General features: G+C 51.9%; 7 protein-coding genes across 7 annotated transcripts; 4 read left to right on the top strand and 3 right to left on the bottom strand.

The window, feature by feature from the left end:
* The first annotated feature begins 1,296 nt into the window (after positions 1–1,296).
* On the top strand, positions 1,297–2,912 carry CC77DRAFT_560505 (hypothetical protein). Its single transcript, XM_018532199.1, has 4 exons — positions 1,297–1,604; positions 1,656–1,864; positions 1,917–2,263; positions 2,312–2,912. The coding sequence occupies exons 1-4, from the start codon at positions 1,455–1,457 to the stop codon at positions 2,818–2,820; spliced, it is 1,215 nt and encodes a 404-aa protein (XP_018379994.1). The 5' UTR covers positions 1,297–1,454; the 3' UTR covers positions 2,821–2,912.
* A 1,904-nt stretch (positions 2,913–4,816) lies between these two features.
* CC77DRAFT_560264 (phosphoglycerate mutase-like protein) lies at positions 4,817–6,184 on the bottom strand. The gene is made up of 2 exons (XM_018532196.1): positions 4,875–6,184; positions 4,817–4,824 (listed from the first exon to the last, which is right to left on the bottom strand). The coding sequence occupies exon 1, from the start codon at positions 6,077–6,079 to the stop codon at positions 5,129–5,131; it is 951 nt and encodes a 316-aa protein (XP_018379993.1). The 5' UTR covers positions 6,080–6,184; the 3' UTR covers positions 4,817–4,824; positions 4,875–5,128.
* Positions 6,185–6,828: 644 nt separating this feature from the next.
* Positions 6,829–10,594, top strand: CC77DRAFT_948640 (WD40 repeat-like protein; the record flags this gene model as incomplete). The annotated part of the gene is made up of 3 exons (XM_018535209.1): positions 6,829–7,178; positions 7,229–8,115; positions 8,475–10,594. The coding sequence occupies 3 exons, from the start codon at positions 6,829–6,831 to the stop codon at positions 10,592–10,594; spliced, it is 3,357 nt and encodes a 1,118-aa protein (XP_018379992.1).
* A 297-nt stretch (positions 10,595–10,891) lies between these two features.
* On the top strand, positions 10,892–11,970 carry CC77DRAFT_560365 (hypothetical protein). The gene is made up of 2 exons (XM_018532198.1): positions 10,892–11,310; positions 11,364–11,970. Exons 1-2 carry the CDS (start codon positions 11,188–11,190, stop codon positions 11,937–11,939), a joined length of 699 nt encoding a protein of 232 aa, XP_018379991.1. The 5' UTR covers positions 10,892–11,187; the 3' UTR covers positions 11,940–11,970.
* Positions 11,971–14,358, bottom strand: CC77DRAFT_560335 (HET-domain-containing protein). Its single transcript, XM_018532197.1, has 2 exons — positions 13,687–14,358; positions 11,971–13,629 (listed from the first exon to the last, which is right to left on the bottom strand). The coding sequence occupies exons 1-2, from the start codon at positions 14,009–14,011 to the stop codon at positions 12,002–12,004; spliced, it is 1,953 nt and encodes a 650-aa protein (XP_018379990.1). The 5' UTR covers positions 14,012–14,358; the 3' UTR covers positions 11,971–12,001.
* A 406-nt stretch (positions 14,359–14,764) lies between these two features.
* CC77DRAFT_1025715 (hypothetical protein) lies at positions 14,765–15,435 on the bottom strand. The gene is made up of 2 exons (XM_018526124.1): positions 15,154–15,435; positions 14,765–15,092 (listed from the first exon to the last, which is right to left on the bottom strand). The coding sequence occupies exons 1-2, from the start codon at positions 15,170–15,172 to the stop codon at positions 14,800–14,802; spliced, it is 312 nt and encodes a 103-aa protein (XP_018379989.1). The 5' UTR covers positions 15,173–15,435; the 3' UTR covers positions 14,765–14,799.
* Positions 15,427–17,817, top strand: CC77DRAFT_1001082 (HET-domain-containing protein). Its single transcript, XM_018523143.1, has 2 exons — positions 15,427–16,170; positions 16,224–17,817. Exons 1-2 carry the CDS (start codon positions 15,579–15,581, stop codon positions 17,771–17,773), a joined length of 2,142 nt encoding a protein of 713 aa, XP_018379988.1. The 5' UTR covers positions 15,427–15,578; the 3' UTR covers positions 17,774–17,817.
* Positions 17,818–18,381: the final 564 nt, after the last annotated feature.

Genomic DNA, 18,381 nt, shown 5'->3' with positions numbered 1-18,381 from the left:
CGCGGCTCCACCTCTTGTAGTATGACCCATTCAGGTCTTGCAAGCAAAACTCAACGACGTGGTAAACTGCGATACCCTTGCTGAGATATCTTGCCGTCTTCTGGTCGTCGGCATAACCGAGGAACAGTTGCCAGGCAAGCCATTGACATATCTTCGGACAATTGACCGTTGCCGTACAACTATATTCTAAGCATGGGTTTCAGCTTTGCGAACCATGGTCGTTCGTGCGACAGACTCTGCGTCCAAGACGCGATAATAGCGCTGTGGATGATGCAAGTTTGGAGCCAAATCCAGGTCGTACAGTGCCTCCATCAAGTGCCGACGGCCACGATAACGAGTCAGTCAGTGCGCTAGGTACTCGTGAAACCCTGCGGTATATGTGCTTAAGCCGAGGCTTCTAAGTAGTTTGGCGACATCCTCTGGCTATTGCATTGAACGCCATCAGCCATGGTATGTCATGGCAGGAATAAAGGTAAAGTTTAAGAACAGCCGCTCTGTGCAAACCTGTCAGTGAGGATCAATGCAGGTTCAGGAACCGTCCGGCTTGTGGATACAAGTTCCCGCGCTTAGCACTGCAGAGCACTTCCCCATCGAGAAAAACCGGCAGTGAGTCGTAGAATAGTCGAAACCAACGGTTAAAGACATACTGCGCGATGATGCTGCCGATCAGCGGCGACAGCTGGCAGCTCCGAGGAGCCTGGATTGGAGGTTGCTAGCGTTCATTGTCTGTGTAGAAACTAGCCAAGAAGCGGAAGGCACGGAAGATGGAGCCAGTGCAGCCCTTACAGGATTTTCGGTGACTAATCCCAAACATGGTTAGTTCTCACGTGGCCGGTCAACATCGCGAAACTCGATTGAGCGGCACGCGTCTAGGCACCTCCAAAAGCACGACATGGAGCATCACTGCCGTTACTCAAGCCGCTCTTTTGAGTTTTGCTACTGCAAGCTTCCTTTGAGTAGTGGTGGCGTCTCAGACCTATGCAAATATACCAATGTCATCCCTACTCAGCGGCCTGCGAGACGCTGGTGCGCGCTGATCGCCTACTCCTACTTCCGTCATGTCCGTTTACTTTCAATGGACAATCTCGTTTACGGCAATCATTACTACTGCCGTCAGCTTCTACGCGTCCCCAGCTAGCCCTGTCAACGCATGAACGACTTCGCCAAATCCATAGTTCGAGGTCCTAGCTCCGCGGGAAAGCGACCCTCTTGGTAATGGTGTCTCCCTGAAACGGACCAGACCCTGGAATGAGTGCTGGGAGCCCGCCCGTAGACCCACATCTCTCGTGGCGGCACTCATTATGCGGTGCCCTCTATAGCTCCACCGTGCTTGTTCGGTAAGGAATCCAGCTACGTAAAAGATCCTGAGCCCCCCATAATGGTTGGTCGTGCTCTACTGGGGCTCCTCCTCGCCGTGTGAGCGTCAACTGCTTCGACAACATACCAACATCACCATGGCTGTCCCAAACAGAGGGCCTGAGCTGCTCGCAGTCAACATCGCCTTCACCACCACTGCGATCCTGGCTTGTGCATTGAGGATATTTGTTCGTGTCAAAATGGTCAAGGCATTTGGCCGAGATGACTGGTTAATGGTCTTCGCAACAGTAAGTGTGGACTGACCAAATAACTGGGGCACGGCCTGACTAGATGTTCAGCTCTTCTTCATCTCTTACTCAACTTCGTCTTGCATCGGTATACACTATGGAACCGGACGCCACCACCACGATCTGTCTACCGACGGCATACAGAAGGCAAGGCATGCCTGGTATTTTTGCTATCTGTTCTACTCCGTAGCCATGATATGCGCGAAGATTTCTATCGGGTTCCTTCTCCTACGGATTAGTATTCGTAAAATCCATACATGGTGAGTAAATCCACATGCAAGTCATGTTTGCGACCTGGACTAAGAACATCAGGATCATCTGGAGTGCAATGTGTGTCTCGGTCATCGCTGGAGGCGCCTTTTTCTTCGTTTGTCTGTTCCAGTGCTACCCGGTTTCTTACATGTGGGATCGCACTTCGCAACAAGGAAAGTGCGTTGACAACACTGTCATCTCCGCGCTTGGCTATGTCTACAGTGTGTTCAGCATCATCACCGACTTCACCTTCGCGATTATTCCTGGCTTCTTGGTATGGCATTTGCAGTTGAAGAGGAGGACTAAGGTCGCTTTGATTCCTTTGATCACCATGGGCTGCATTGCGAGTGCGGCGGTCATCGCGCGATTGCCATTCATCCACTACTTCAACGCACCTGACTTCCTGTGTATGTCTCCCCTTAACTACTGTCGTTACCAAGTACTAACTCTACTAGGGTCGACGACTGATATCGCTATCTGGTCATCGGTTGAACAAGGCCTTGCTATCACAGCTGGTAGCCTTGCGACTCTCCGCCCACTCTTCTTCATTGCCATGCACAAACTTGGACTCTCTACGCGCCCATCTGGCGCATATCGACCTTCCGCATACGGCATGTCTGCCCCTTTACCCGGTAACGCCGCCCCCGCTTCCAAAGCCGACAAACTCCGGCCCGACATGTACAAACTCTCAGCCACTGTGCAAACACGCACTTCCGACGACGAAATAACGCGAGATGCATCCTTCCCGAAATCGCCTAACTGGTTCGGTGGCACCGGCGCTCCTCCCAATTCAAAGAAGAGCACGCGCGTCGACAATTCAGACAACGATAGTCAAAGGAGTTTGAGGATCAAGAGCTCAAGGAGCAGTGAGGAGGATAATTTCCAGAACGGCATCTTGGTGTCAAAGTCATTCTACATTACGGATGAAGAGAGGGGATCGGTTCTGTCTGCACCATACAGATGATGAATTTCAGCAATCTACCCACAATCACTTTCCTCAAATCATCTCAACGAAGCCGTCTGGGGTTGCCCCTGATCCTGAAAGACGGACATTACGTCGTTGCGTTTCAGCTTTGATCAAGATTGCCGCATAGACAGAAGGTGTCTCAAGGAAGCAACACCAACACCATTTTCGCATATCCAAAGTGATGCGATCCCCCACATGTTCGCTTGCCCTTGTAACTGCGAACGAACATGACCGCCACGAGCGCCATGGCTTTGGATCTACGAAAGAAGCAAGACCTAGGCTACAAGACACACGGTTCATCCAGAGCCGAAAAAGGACACCGAAGACTCGTCTCGGTAATCGCAAACAATCTGGAATCCATCCGCCCCACAGCGGCTTGAGTCGCAAGCTATACTTGACTCGCTTGGTTGACCTTGGAATTTATCAGCATCAAGGCGCGAAACACAGGTGCATGATCACCACCATTTATGTTATACCCCATCCTTGTACATTACAAAAGCGACATGACAGTTTTTTATACCCCTGTATACATGAGCATATTCTACCTAATGAACAATGTAAAGATCCTAGCATACTCAAAGGCATGATGTGACAGATGATTATGGACAAGTCAGTAACTTGCTAGATGTCGACTGCCGTCCGGGCGAGTACCTTGGTGTGTGCTATTCCAAGTCCCCGCGATGACATCTCAGTGACACCAGACACTAGGATGCCGCAACCTTAAAAAGCATTGTATGCGAACGCGAACAACAAACTGCCGCAGTCTCGCAAGGCTTCAGAACGACACACAAGTAAACGTAAGCTAGCTAGCACCCATTGCACCTGCCTTTACGATCATCTCAACTACCCCTTTCACAACTGTAATCGCTTCACGATCATCAACGTCCAAACCACCAGCCCCAACATCTGATAATTCCAGCCAAGAGAACCCGCCGAACACCACCGACCGGTCAACGTCGCACCTATGCTCTACACAAACGCTAGATTGACGACTACATCCTTGCACCAATCGAGCGATCAACCGTTGAGGCTACCATACCAACAACCGACCATGCAAACCTTCTTTTCGCACCACGACACACCAACGGATTTGACCGATTAGTGATGTCGTCGAATAGCTCCGTCATGTTGATGAAAGGGAGATTTAGTGCGCTGTTTTGACCTGGTACGCTATCCGCTCCCATCATCACTCAACCACCGCCGTCCCGTCATCTAGTCTCCATACCACCTAGCACCCTCGTTTCGCTTGGGAACCGACGTCGTTTAACGTTTCTCCCTCTACCACCACCCGTGCATATTAGTCCCTCCTCCGATCCCATACATACATACTTCCGCCAATCGTATTCAGACGACGCAGACTCGGGGCGCAAAAGGCCCGATTTTGATCGCGATCTTGGTACGCTAGCATCGCCCGCTCTGCACCAGACCCAACGCTGAAGCCAGGCCCTTCCTTCCCGCTACATAATTCCAACTCCCGGCCAGAAGGTCCGTTTGGTACGCTAGGTTAAACCCGATTCTTGACTGAGCGGCAGTGAGCTAGCGTTGCTCCGGTCTTCTTCCAGCCTTTTTCGCCGCGCGGTGGCGGTGGGGGAAGATTTACGACGTACATGACCATGGGTTTCAGATGACAAATGCCTGGGAACCGCGGTTCATCTATATATGGGGCTGGTGATTTGGAAGCATCTGGGTTTTTTGTGGAGATTGGTGAGTGTGGCAGCCGGCTGGCGTGCATTTTAGCTTGATGACATGTTGGAGGCTAGCAGATCGGAGGACGATCATAAGAGTTAGATGGCTCCGGAATCTTGGACACATCGACGTGTTGCCCTTGTCGTTGATCGAAAATGTGGTAAATAGCATGGATGTCCTGGGCCTCTATAAGTGAAGATGAGTATACAGTATGCTGAGATAGCCGAGGTGGCGAGACGGCCGGCAAGCGAGATTGAATGTAGTCAAGACTTGGAGAGACGGTTCTGGACCACAGCTCCCACGAGGCTGAGGCGAGTAGGTATATCACATTGCATAGATTGCATTCCTTATCTGATTTCAAGTATATACAGAACTACTACTTCCTGTGCGAATAACGCCCGTTCACGTACAGCACGAGCAGTCATTGCAGCTCGAGTCACGGATAGTCGGCGGCACAGCACATGTCTTCTGAGGTGTGTACGGAAGCGTAGTCGTAGGCGGCGCTGGAGCATTGATTGTCGTTGCCTTGACCAGAACCGGGATAGCAGCTCCAGTCGCAAGACGGAACTCACGGTGACCGAGAACTACGTCGTCATTAGTAAAAAAAGTTATCACCAAACTAAGGAAGAGGAAGCTTACCCCGCAGCAGACTTCCAATCTCACCAGAGTGCGAGATAATGGAGATGTACGTGCTATCATCATTGCTGATGATATCGTCGAGCACAACCTTGGACCTCGCATCCTGGTTTGCGCGCGGCTCCGCGAAAAGCTCAGTCCAGTATGGGTCTTCCTCGGCAAACCCCTTCTCGAACTTGAAGCCGGGGAAGTTCTTCTTGATGTAAGACTTGCTATGACGGCGATCGCAAGTATGCGCACTGATACCCTCTCTCAGAAACTCCTTGACGACAGGCACAAAGGGGTTCTTGCGCGGAAGAGGCACACCCTCAAAGTTAAGCTTAGCAGTGTCGAGACAGCGGTGCAAAGGACTCGTATAGAAAGTCTCGGGCGGAGATATCTTTTCGTCCTTGATGAGATGTTTCCAGAAGGTATTTACAACTTTGGCTTGCTCGATACCGGGTTCTGTGAGCTGCGCATCAGCCCACGTGACGGTGCCGTTGCCGTCTAACTCGGACCAGTAGCAGTTCCACGCTGGGGTGCCAAAGTAGGACTCAGCGGCGTTGTGGAAGCCTTCACCGTGGCGGCCCATGAAGAAGAGGGTGTAGCGCTCATTGCGCGGTGCCTTCTTGTTCAAGGTGGAGAGGTAGTGGGCGAGACGCTGCCATTGGGTTGCGTGCTTGCGATTTGGGTAGGAAGAGTCGCTTGGGTAGGTTCGGTTAATTAGACCAAAGTTGCTGCTCAGGAAATCGAAGGTCGAAGGGTCGGTGGTGTTGTCGTCTTGTTGGAAGATACCGGTCACGACAGTGTAGTTGATAGTCTTCGCGTGATGATACGCGTTGACCGAAGAGGCCGCGGCCAGAAGACCGTAGAGAAGCGATGGCGCAAGCATGTTGGGCAGATCAAGTATTAGATTATTGCAAGGAAATTCAACGCTTGTCAAGTGGGAGAACATTGGTTCATGGCGTTTATTTAAGACATGCGTGTTGTCGGATGTCTTTGCGCCGGCTGTACAACGGTGAACATGGGGAAGAGCCGTTTATATTGCTGGTAACCAATCATTAGCAAACGTGATTCGGCAGCATTGCCTGACGGGGTCTGGCGCATGCGGAAGGAAGTCGACCTTCCTGTCGCGTCGGTGGCCAAGGACGTCTTGCGATGGGCCGATGAAGATCAAAAGCGTGGTGGAGACGAAGCGTGGTGTATGGTATGGCCGTGATTGGGAGGAAAAACTCATTCGACGTGCTCACGATGCTGCACATGGAGAACTTGTGGTCCACGAACCCGGTTTCCGGTGCTGTCAAACCTCTTGGGGAACGTATTGACTGGAATAAGTGAAGCTGCTTCTGACATCCATGGAAGCCATATGGAGGAGCTTGATTCCGAAGAAGTACAATGGGAAATTGGATATGTGGTATCCGACCACTTCGGTGCTTATGCTAGATTGCGACAAGAGATGGCATCTCGCTGTCGGACACGGTTAACCCAAAAGGATTGAGTGAGCATGTCTAGTGCACATGCAGTCAAGATATCAGGACCGAGACGGCCGCGATGTCGGTGTTGGAAGTGAAAGGTCGCCCACGTGCAAGAGGTACCTGCCAAGGCCATCGGCTGTAGCTGCCCTGGCCCCAGCCGCGGCTCCACAAAAAATGTTGAAGCTGTCGCGAAGAGCATTCTCAACTGCACAGCATCCTTAGCCCAAAGATGTTCGAGAACTTGTGCGCGCTCCCAGTGGAGCACGATATTTTTGTGCAAGCGATACATCCAGAAGAGCCCGTTATATCTGTAGGCTTGGCTAGCGGCCATGTCCAGACTTTCAGGCTGCCTTCTGACGCGACCGACGACGACGACGATGACACGGCGCCAGCCTCGGAGAAAGGCTTTGGTACCATAGACAATGTCTGGCGCACACGGCGACACAAGGGAAGCTGTCGAACACTCGGATACAGCGTTGATGGTACGTCGCTGTACTCGGCAGGAACAGATGGCATCGTCAAGGTCGCAGACTCCATGACCGGCCAGGTCACTGCGAAGATTGCTGTACCGCTAGATCCGTGAGTAGCGACATTGCAAGAATCACGTGAGTATCATTAACACTTCACAGCGCCAATGGTGGCATCGATGCGCCTACGCTCGTCTACGCCCTTTCTCCGCAATCGCTCATCCTCACAACCGACTCCGGCGCACTGCACATCTACGACATTAGGAACCTCAAGGGTGGCGAAAAGGTCTCCCTGAAGCCCGAAAACTCACACCGTCCGCACGATGACTACGTCTCCTCCCTCACACCTCTACCACCCACGCAAGCGAGTACCAGTGGCTTCAGCAAGCAATGGGTCACAACAGGTGGCAGCACACTGGCAGTCACCGATCTGCGGAGAGGAGTCATGGTTCGCAGTGAGGACCAAGAGGAGGAGCTGCTTTGTTCCACCATTGTCACCGGGCTACCAAAGAAGGGCTCGAGTGTAGGTGAGAAGGTCATAGTAGGTGCAGGCGACGGTGTTCTCACACTGTGGGAGCGCGGAGTATGGGACGACCAAGACGAGCGCATCATCGTCGACCGCTCCAAGGGAGGCGGCGAGAGTCTGGATTCCATCACTGTCGTACCAGACGGTGTTGGACCCGGCGGCAAGCACATCGCAGTAGGCTTGGGCAACGGAGACATTCGATTTGCTAAGCTCGGCCCGAATAAGATTGTCTCGGAGCTCAAGCATGACGAGCTGGCCAAGGAGAGCGTCATTGGTCTCGGCTTCGACGTTACTGGTCGCATGATAAGCAGCGGTGGAAAGACCGTCAAAGTGTGGGGAGAGAAGACCTGGCAGGACGTTGATGAAGATGATGAAGATGATGAGGAGCCTGCCAATGGCAAGCGAGACCACGAGAGCGAGGATGATGGTGATAGCGACGAGGATATGGATGATAGCAGCGAAGAGGACGAGCCAAAGCAGAAGCGCAAGAAGAGAAAGAAGAACAAGGGCGGGCAGGCCCCGGGTCACGGCATCACTCAGTTTCTTGGACTTGCGGACTGAAGCAGCCGTATCGGGTGTTGTTAACGACAGCGAAGTAATGTATAAACCATTCCCAAACATTTGATGTCGCCAGCTCCTGCCTATTCATAATGGCCCCCACTCCGAGTCGGGCCTAGGCCCGACTGTCGTACCTGCTGAAACTGCGACCTCACTTCCCACCTCAGTTCCAGCATCACCACTACAACAATATGGCTAGTTATAAAAAGTCCTATTCACATATCGAGCATGCTTCGACTTGTCCATGCGCAACGAATGCGCAAGGTGCAGTGCTTCCGCCCAGCTCAGTACGCCGGTATCGCTTACTAACTCGTGATGTGTCAGATGACTGCAACTGCTTCTACTCTGCTCTCTCCAAGACGGCTGTATTCCAGCCCGCTACGCTCGAAGGCCCCGCCGGTGTTGACGGCCGGCTAGATGAGATTGCACAAACGCATGTCAGAGATTTTGTGGCGGAGAAGAGGTCTCAGGGGGGCGAGCGACCTAATGTGCCCCCGTCGAAGCTTTATCAACCGCTCATAGACGGCGAAATACGCGTCTTGGAGTTATATGCAGGAGAACCCGGAAGTCCACTTAAAGGAGCTCTACACACAGTTAGCATCGACTTCTCGTATCCTGCAAGAGAGGAGCAATATACTCAGCCTTTCGACAATCCAGCAAACACAAGCAGGAGAACCTTGACCTTCACGAGGCATACCAACCATGCCGTTTCGCTTGTTACAGGGGGACCTGTGTGGTTTACCGCACTGAGCTATGTCTGGGGCGCACCCGTCTTTGACCACACAGTAGCGTTCGAGCATGGTGAGTTGAAGATTACAGCAACCCTCGCAGGGGCCTTGGAACACATGCGCTCCACTCAGCATAGTGTGGTCATGTGGGCGGACCAGATCTGCATCAACCAGGAAGACAAGGCAGAGAAGGTGCAACAGATCCCACTCATGGGGATGATATACACACATGCGACGGAAACCCTTATATGGCTCGGCGACGAAAACGGAGAGGACCCGGCCCTCGCATTAGACTTGATGGAAACCGTCTACGTGCGTCTGCAAGGGACCGATGCGCAAGTAACGCCCGCCGACTTTTCGAGGCTGGACTTTCCACCCAGCGATGACCGAGCATGGTGGGCAGTCCGCCAATTCCTCCGGCGACCCTGGTTTGGCAGGCTGTGGACCATTCAAGAAGCTGTTCTTTCAAGAAACCTGTTTGTAAAATGCGGCAAGGCAGAGGTCTGCTGGGATGACTTTGCAGCGTGGTGTTACGACTTGAGAGAAACCCACATTCTCAGCTGGCTAACAGCAGATGTTGTGCTGAAGGAGAAATACGGCGAGGTTACCAATGCTTGGACGCTGCCACCACAAGGGGCGACGGTAGTCAATTCGATACAAGCTGATCGCCTGCACGGCTTGACACTTGTCCAAAAAGAAGCCTTACTGACTATCCTGGAGTCTACGCGGTATGCTCAGGCGACCGAGCCGAAAGACAAGATTTACGGCGTACTGGGTATAGCAGATTCGACCGTCGTACCGGATTATAAAGGATCCACCAGAGAGGTATACCACAACGCCTGCCTGACGGAGATTCCGCTGCGTATATACGAGCTGCTGAGCTGCGTCGACCACGAGGAGCCGCTTCGGCCATCATGGGTACCAGATTGGAGCGCACCTCGTGTGACAAAAGCCCTGGGCTACTTGACAAAGTCTTGGGCTCTATATTGTGCGGGCGGTAGACCCGTCACAGGCGCGCAGCTACCCAAAGTGGTCTTGAGCGATGACAAACGCGAGATCACGCTCTGTGGTAAGGTCGTCGATACAATTGCCATCATAGGCAATGTTAGCAACGACCCTTTCCTTGATATCACCAATCCGCCGCTGAGCAACAGTGATTTGAGATCCTACGCGGAGCTGGTCATGGGTGCAGGTCGAACACAGACCTACCTCCTACTAGGCACTTCAACCTACGAGGCCTTTCTACACACACTACTGGCAGGACGCGATGGCACAGGCGTCTTAGCTCCCTCCGCGGATCACAGCGAGGTCTTTGGCTTAATTCTCGATGCCACGACAGGAAAATCTCTCTCCCTTCCCGGCCAGACTATGAGCATCCGGCGGCAGAAAGGCTACTTCAACCTCGACAGTCTCAAGACGAGGAAGCCAGCCAAGATCTTGGAAGACTTGAATACGGCGCTCCGGGCCGCCTTAGAGATGCGGCGATTTGCTGTAACCGAGAAGGGCTACTTTGCGCTAGTGCCGAGAGGTGTGCAAGTCGGTGATAAGGTCGCTGTATTCGATCGAGCATGTGTACCTTTTGTGATGAGGCAGATCCAAGTTGAAGGGGATGGCAAGAAGTTCGAGCTTTTGGGCGAAGCATACGTTCATGGTGTCATGAAGGGGGAAGTAATGGCTATGGAGGATATCGAACTTCAGGATATCACGCTTCTCTGAGTGCATCACATGTGGTCTACCATCTCGACAGACACCCACACATCGCGATCCGGTCGGCACTTCTACACTAGCGGCAATGCGTCAACCAGGACGTGAGCAAGCCTCTTCATATGAGGCGGCACTCTATCCCCGGGTATCTTGGCATTTTTCGACCCTGCAATTTACACACGGCTAAGCCATTGGCTAAAGTCAAGCTCGCTTAAGCCCTTCGAAGAACATTCGACACGTCTTAATACATTGCTTAATCTAATCGCGTTGCAATTACAGCGATGCGGCCTGGCTGATCCGGGTTTTGGAAAGTATAGCGCCGGGTGGTAGCACGTGGTTGGGGTGTGTGAAGTGGTGGCACGGTATGCAGTTGGTGGACACGAAGGAAATGCTCCGTTGCCTGGGGTAGTGAAGTGGAACTTGTACGCATTCGGAAACATCGATGCGACATCATCGGGCATGTAATATATCTGCAAACCTTGGGTTTGAGTCCGAGGCTTGGGTGGTGGCGTGGAGAAGTTAGTTATAAGCAACGCGAATGACATGAACATCACAGCATCGAGCTCAACACCAGCACTCCAGCCAAAGTAACATCAACCTTTACAATGAAGCTCTCTACATCGCTCGTTCTCGCTGCAGCAGCTACTTCAACATCCGCACACACCATCTTCCTCAGTGTCAATGGCGGCGCAGTAGGAGACGGTGTCCGCGTCCCCACATACGACGGTGTAAATCTCTTGCTCCCCCAAGACCCGTTGCTCTCCATCTAACCCTTTCGCAGCCCATAAACGACGTTTCCTCGAACGACATAGTCTGCAACGGCGGCCCAAACCCCACCGCGAAAACCTCCACCGTCATCACCCTACAAGCCGGCAGCACCGCGAAACTAACATGGCGCCACACCCTGACCTCCGGTCCTAGCGACGTCATCGATTCAAGCCACAAGGGACCCGTCATGGCCTACATGAAGAAAGTCAGCGACGCAAAGACCGATTCCGGTATCGGCGGAGGCTGGTTCAAGATCAGCGAGGACGCCTTTGACGGCTCGAAATGGGGCGTTGACCGGTTGATTGCGAACCAGGGCGTGCAGACGGTTACGATTCCCAAGTGCATTGCTCCGGGACAGTATCTGCTGAGGGGTGAACTGATTGCGCTGCATTCGGCCAGTTCGAGCATGGGCGCGCAGTTTTATATGGAGTGTGCGCAGATTAATGTTACGGGTGGGGAGGCGAGTAAGACGCCGGCGACGGTTTCTTTTCCGGGGGCGTATAAGCAGAATGATGCGGGGATCTTGTACAATTTGTACACGGGTAGTAAGACGTACACGAGTCCTGGACCGGCTGTTTTCAAGTGCTAGATGATGTGGTAGTGGAAGGATATTGGATTGTAGATACCTGGTAGCTTCTGACATAGAATGTCTCACACCAACTTCAGTGTCCGTCTTTCCCAAGAGGCCGTCTTGAATGTACGGGTAAACTGCTCTGCATCCTCTTCTTGCCACGGTGGCAGTATTGTCGCTATTCCAACCCGCTGCGCAACCCTTGCCTCCTGATCAACCCAGCTGAGCAACAGCAAATCCATGGATTCATGACAATCTAAGTTCCCCTCCAGGCACATACAGAAATCGCAGGTTCCCAGAAAGTCCTGTCCGTCTTCCATATCGAGAGTGATCTGACCGACATAATGGTCACCAACTTCATAGGCTTCAAAAAACTGATCAAAATCTGCATACCTAAGGCACGCGCCCTCCACAATGATGTGGGAACCCTCTAGCACAGCGCCGTAAACATTGTGTTCGTTCTGCAATATCATGTGCTGATCGATCAGCTTGGGGTGGAACGTCTTAGCCCAAGACTCGTTCGCATCGACGGTAAGTGTTGATGCCAAGACGACGTTATATTCCACCGCACCTTCCACACCGGCCCAACTCCAGCTAGGCGCTATGTAAAAAGGCGGTGAGGCCAGGTTCCTCGACTCTTTCTTCCAAGCTAAGCCTACTGCTAGGTGCGTGCTCCAGATCCCTGCTAGATACTCTCCCAGTTGACCACTGTGATTGAGCATTCTCGCGACACCGGCGATGGCGTGAAGTTTATCGGTCGGCACACTCAAGAACCTGGATGAGTACATTCCGACGCATTGATGCCATGTTTCGATTCTGTCCAAGGATATACCTTTGGATCCGCATTCCAGCATCTTCGCGTTGTGATCTTGGTAGCGGGGTATTGTGCTTTCTTGACTTAAAGCTTCGGTCACAAACTGTTGGCACGCTGACTTAGAATATACATCATACCAATCCTTGATACCTCCAGCACTGCTGAAAGCTTCATAGAACAAACACGCTGCGCATTCCCAGATCATCTGCTGCCTCGTGTAGTGTAATATACGGGGTGCCAACATTCTCTCTTGCGCAGCCCAGCCACGTGTAGACAAGATAGAACTGTTAAGCTGGAAGCTATGGCGAAGCATAATTTGGTGTAGATAAAAACTTTTTCCTTTACCTAACATGGGCGACCGAGATACGTCCCGACGGTTCAGAATCCCTCTACTGCTATCTTCAGCAGCAGTTGCGGAGATCATGAGAGTCGACAGCCCATAGTAAGAAGCCATTTTTCCTGCTTCCTGGTCCCAATCCTCAGCATTGTCTTGAATGATACATAGCGCATCTATCCAAATGTATCGGAAGCCTAATCGTCGCGAGATCTCTATCGCATCCGTGAAGCTGTTTGGAAGCAGCTCAAGACTGATGGCTTCCTGGTATTCAGGTAGCAGGGAGTTTGTGAGTGTCATCAGTCTTTTGACACCCCAACAGTGGGACAAGATTACGTATCGGCCCAATGCACCATTGGTGATCCGCAGTCTAGGTGGCGCAAGAGGATCGATTGGAATCTCGATGACTCGCTTTGGAAGTGCAACTGGGTTCAGCGGAGAGCATTTGACATGCTCCGTGCACTGATTGATCCAATCATCTATCAGATTGAAGCAGCTGCTTTCACGCGGATTGGGGGATACCAGTGTCATGCCTAAGAAGGTGTTGTTCGATTGATGATCTAGATGGTCTCGAATCAGTAATCGAATCGCGCCCAGTCGCATTACAACACACCTACCTCTCTTCTCTTCTGCAAAACAGGTGGTGAGTTCTAGGTCGTAATCTACTTCCTCACGCAGCAAATCTATAGGCCCGGACAGCGCCCTCACGAGCAAGCCGTCAGGTGATAGGGTGATGGTGTGGTCCGACAATTCCGGTATGCGATCAGACCATGTTTTTGAGCTTTGAAGGATCGTAGAGAAGAACTCGCAGCCACCGCAACCAGCGCGACCAGGTCCGAGACTCTGGGATTTGAGAAGCAGCTCGTCATAAGGGCCGAGAATTTGGTCTCCCACCACTGGATCGGATGCCACGAGCTGCGAGCAGACGCTGCATAATTCCATGTTCGCTCTTCGCGTTTCGCCCGCTGCTGTCGGAAAGGATTAAAATTCAAGGATAACTTCTGGCGCGCTGCGATATCCCATCCGTGGTTGCCTGATTGCCGTGAGTTCACAAGGCTGACAATTAGGAAATCTCGAAAGCGACCAAGAGCATCGAAGAACAGCGATGCTGCCTTGTGTGAGGTTGATTTGAGTCAGATCAAGGTCGTATAGAAGAGGTGTCATGGACAACAACCGGGTGAATCGTGGCGTGGTATGATTAGTCATGTCAGTACCGGGCGGCCACGTTGGTCTCGTGACTTTTGGGAGCCAAGATCGGAAGTGATCAACTTTGTGAGAAATCGCATCGGGAAACAATCTAGAAGTGCAGCGGCAACATCTTCAATCGGTGATCTATTAGAGAGGTCTCGGCTCGTTAAACAGGAGACGAAGATCAGTAGAGCCGCAAATTGGGGAAGCGCGTCATGACCCACCTGGCGCAAGCGCATTCGCCGACGCATCGCAACCCGTCTTCGTTCTCGAACATTGTACAAGCCTTAGATACGCCTAATGCTATGCAACATATGCATTCAACCATTGAGAGGCGTAGCGCTATCAAAAAAAAGACTCTGAGAACAGTGCGAGGGCCTCAAGCAGGATGGAAATTGAACAACTTGAGCTTACTCATCGGCAAGCGGGAACGAAGTTGACTTCCCTACCTAGTTGAGTTTCTCAACGCACAATCCCCACACGAATGCTTAATGAAGATTTTGTAGGATATAGTTGCGGCACCGATAGGTCTAATGTCTTCCTCAGTAAGCCCATTCTTTCTTGCTACCACCAGGGCACCCAGGAGTTCCATAGTATCCGCCAACGATCCACAAATTCACATCAACTACAGCCCAGATACCCAGGCCACCAAGAGTAGCAGTCTTGAAGACAGCCAAAACCCAGTGACGCGCGTACCAATGGTCTGCACCGAACACGCCAAGCCAGAAAGCTAGCAAAGTCGCTGTCCGTTCCTGCTTGTAGCATCTCTCCGTATCTGCGCGCTCGTCCCATCCACCCCAGCTCCTCTTGTCAAGAGACGTGTACTGCTCTGAGACTGCTCGATGTCAACACACTGAAGAGATGCCGGCTGAACAGCCTCGAGATATATTGCCTACCGGGGACAAAGAAGAACATGCAAGCAAGAACCACGACTAAGAGCCCTTGAGCGTGCAGATAGTGACGCCACCGTACTCCAAGGCTGCTTACATGCCGTAGGACCTCGGTGAGAATGATTGCCATAGATCTTAAAGGAATCGTTTTGTTCGTGGAGCATGTCCTGATTGACGTGCTTCGGCAAAGTATGAGGGTGCCAGGACACGAGAGTCCCGCTATATGAAGAATACCACCCGAAACGTGGATAAAGAGTTGCCGCAGATATTCAGCACGCAACCCAGTTGACTGACGAGGAATCGGCTCAGCTGACACGCGCTGGCAAGGCTCAGTGGCTGTTCCGGTAAGGCACAGCCACAATTTTTAGCGCGAGACAATGCATGCACGATTTAACCCATTGTGATCTAGCGGGGGCTGCCTTGCCAGCTGAATGATCAACCAGCATTATCGTGAATCCGCGGATCCAGGCAAGCCAAGGACGGCAGAATATTGCTTTCGGTATCACTTTCGACCTTGTCTGTCGTATCCGACGACCATGGATGCGGGCCCCCTTGCGCAAAGTCAGGGCCTCATCAAGCACATCCGCACCACTTTGACAATCCTCTTAGCCATTCAATTAGGGGCTATACTCTTTCCACATGCATGCTTCTCGTCAGCATTGGGATATGTTGTCCACAGTCTATACAGATACTTCTCGCCCGATTTCGAAACAGCCTTAATAAACGGGTACATCCGGCCGATCATCGGATTGCGATTGTGTTGGCGATGCAGGCTCTTAAGATACACGCCTCCATGTTGCAGAAAGCGACACTTTGACAATGCAGCACAACTCGAGGTATCTGGCTCGAGAGGCTGTTGGCTCTGTCATGCAGTAAACGAACAATTTCGGCAATCTCAAGCCGACTTTGAAAACCCGCCCAAACATCACCGGCCTGATGATCTTCGCACACACCATCTTTTGCTATGGTTTGCTGAGCAAACTGAAACCAGTAGTGGTTTTCTTGATCACCTCAGAGGCAAGAGTATGTCGCCTGTATAAACTTCTATATTATTGGATACTAACTTTGCGCGGCAGGCTACATTGCGTATATCTATGGGCGACATACTCGCGACGTAGCTTTAGATCCATCTTCGGAAGCTAGTTTCTGCTTGGTGAAGGAGTGGGTGGAAAGATGCGATAAACAACACATTTGTTACCAAGGCAATCACTCGCCGCTACCATCCCGGGTGATCGACGTCGGCGCAGAAACACCATACTTGTATATCTCGGATGATCATCATGCCCCATATATGACACTCAGCCACTGTTGGGGAGGCAAACAGCCACTTACTACAACTACTGCCACACTCAAAGAGAGGTGCATGGGTATATGTATGGAATCTTTTCCCGAACTTTACCGTGATGCGGTAACCATAACTCGGAAGTTAGGCATACAGTACCTTTGGATCGATAGCCTTTGCATACTTCAGGATTGCAAAGATGATTGGTCAAAAGAAGCGGCCAAGATGGGCGACATATACCGGCTATCGTATCTGACTCTGTATGCTCTCAGTTCTCCTGATTGTGGTCATGGAATGCTGGCCCAACGACATGGCCTAGCATCAGCAGAGACGCCATCGCTCAACAACGCCAACAGTCTCGAAAAGACGAGAGCACATGTTTTCAGGACTGCACCGCTTTGTCAAAGAGCTTGGGCACTTCAAGAACGGCTTCTATCGCCCAGGCTCTTGTATTACAGCGATGGAGAAACGTTCTGGGAATGTCTTGCGCACACAGCCAGGGAAGGGAACCATCGCATCATCCCACACAAGCCAACCCCGTATCGCTACGAGAGCTATGAATGCCCTCAAGTAAGGATTCATCTCGTCAAGCCATTGGAAGATAACCCCTCGTTCCCAGTCTCTATACCGTCCGACTGGCAGATCATAGTGTCAGAATACTCACGCTGCCGTCTAACTTACCGTTCGGACAAACTGCCCGCTTTGTCCGGGTTGGCATCCATGTACCGAAGGAACACAGGCTATACCTACGTTGCGGGCATGTGGATAGAAAATTTGGCAGATGAGCTCCTATGGTTTTGCCCTCTCGAACAAGACTACCAGCCCCAAAACCTTGAAGCGAGCAGTAATAGTCTAGTTTCAGAACCTTCTTGGTCTTGGATTTCCTCAGATCTTGCTGTTCGATTCAAGGCGCTGGGCAATATCACTGGAAAATGGTCGACGGACTTTGAGCTTATTCAGCTGACGGGGACCGAACAAGCCACAGACGACGACATCCCCTATGTACTCATGATCCGAGCTTATTTCTATCGGGTATCTCTCCAGATCTCACACACTTCTAGGAGCTGTATCCTACTCGATGGTACGGGTCGTGAAAAACTCGGCAGAGGAGTTCTGGATGTGCCAGGGGGGCTCTCCATCGTCCCGAGATCATGCGCTGCAATAGTCGTCAGGCGGAAGCTGCAAAAAGACATGTTTCAGCTATCGCCATACATGACGTATCTACTCCTCGTCGTACCCGCTCCTGAGGCTCAAGGAGAAGAACGCTGGAGAAGAATTGGACTTGCCTGGACTACCCGGTCTTTGACATCTGCACCGGAAAAGTCACTGATCAGGCTAGTTTAGATGGCTGGTCTGGAAGCTGATCATGAGCGGTGTTCGTGAAGATTGCTCGTGCCGCAGTTCATGCCGAGAATAGATTGCGCGGCGGCTGGCGTTCTGGTGGTAGGCATCCAATCCACGGCGGCACCCGCCTGTCCACGTGGCGCCGGCCCCGCTCTCCCACACCCACACGACTTCAAAAACGCAACAGCGCTGTTATCCCCACTTCACAACATATACCTACGAATTTATTCCGCATGAGTTCACTCTTGATGAGAGCTTTCAACATAGTTACCGAAGCGTTTGCGTCCTCTTCAGTGGCAATCATGATGATGCGTATCTGACATCTAAGTCTCGCCGACGGCGCGCGTCCCAGCACGGCTCGCCGCAGGATCACGACGTTTGTTTCAAACCCCACGTTCTGCTCGGAAAACGGCAAAAGGTAGAAGCGACAAACCACAATGCGAATCCGATACGGCTCGTGCGTGTTATCGGAATTGCAGTGTACGCGCCTGCATACTACACGAGAGGTTTCGAAGCTTTGTTTCTGTATGGGGCCAAAATCCTAAGCTATCGTGGGTGGCTACGGTCCATCCATCTCCCTGATCCATCTCTTAACATCACAATCACCA

Source organism: Alternaria alternata (assembly GCF_001642055.1).
Source record: "Alternaria alternata strain SRC1lrK2f unplaced genomic scaffold CC77scaffold_31, whole genome shotgun sequence".
Classification (NCBI taxonomy): Eukaryota; Fungi; Ascomycota; class Dothideomycetes; order Pleosporales; family Pleosporaceae; genus Alternaria; species Alternaria alternata.
The sequence above is the reverse complement of the archived record's forward strand: the minus strand, read 5'-3'. Positions and strand labels throughout refer to the sequence as shown.

What these genes read in the sequence shown, in the direction of transcription:
- CC77DRAFT_560505 (XM_018532199.1), top strand. Translation starts at nt 1,455, where the DNA reads ATGGCTGTCCCAAACAGAGGGCCTGAGCTGCTCGCAGTCAACATCGCC. An exon ending in ATTCGTAAAATCCATACATG is followed by an intron (nt 1,865 to 1,916) that starts GTGAGTAAATCC and finishes TAAGAACATCAG; the next exon opens with GATCATCTGGAGTGCAATGT. An exon ending in CAACGCACCTGACTTCCTGT is followed by an intron (nt 2,264 to 2,311) that starts GTATGTCTCCCC and finishes TAACTCTACTAG; the next exon opens with GGTCGACGACTGATATCGCT.
- CC77DRAFT_560264 (XM_018532196.1), bottom strand. Translation starts at nt 6,079, where the DNA reads ATGTTCTCCCACTTGACAAGCGTTGAATTTCCTTGCAATAATCTAATA.
- CC77DRAFT_560365 (XM_018532198.1), top strand. Translation starts at nt 11,188, where the DNA reads ATGAAGCTCTCTACATCGCTCGTTCTCGCTGCAGCAGCTACTTCAACA. An exon ending in GCGTCCCCACATACGACGGT is followed by an intron (nt 11,311 to 11,363) that starts GTAAATCTCTTG and finishes ACCCTTTCGCAG; the next exon opens with CCCATAAACGACGTTTCCTC.
- CC77DRAFT_560335 (XM_018532197.1), bottom strand. Translation starts at nt 14,011, where the DNA reads ATGGAATTATGCAGCGTCTGCTCGCAGCTCGTGGCATCCGATCCAGTG. An exon ending in TTTTGCAGAAGAGAAGAGAG is followed by an intron (nt 13,630 to 13,686) that starts GTAGGTGTGTTG and finishes GAGACCATCTAG; the next exon opens with ATCATCAATCGAACAACACC.
- CC77DRAFT_1001082 (XM_018523143.1), top strand. Translation starts at nt 15,579, where the DNA reads ATGATCAACCAGCATTATCGTGAATCCGCGGATCCAGGCAAGCCAAGG. An exon ending in TGATCACCTCAGAGGCAAGA is followed by an intron (nt 16,171 to 16,223) that starts GTATGTCGCCTG and finishes TTTGCGCGGCAG; the next exon opens with GCTACATTGCGTATATCTAT.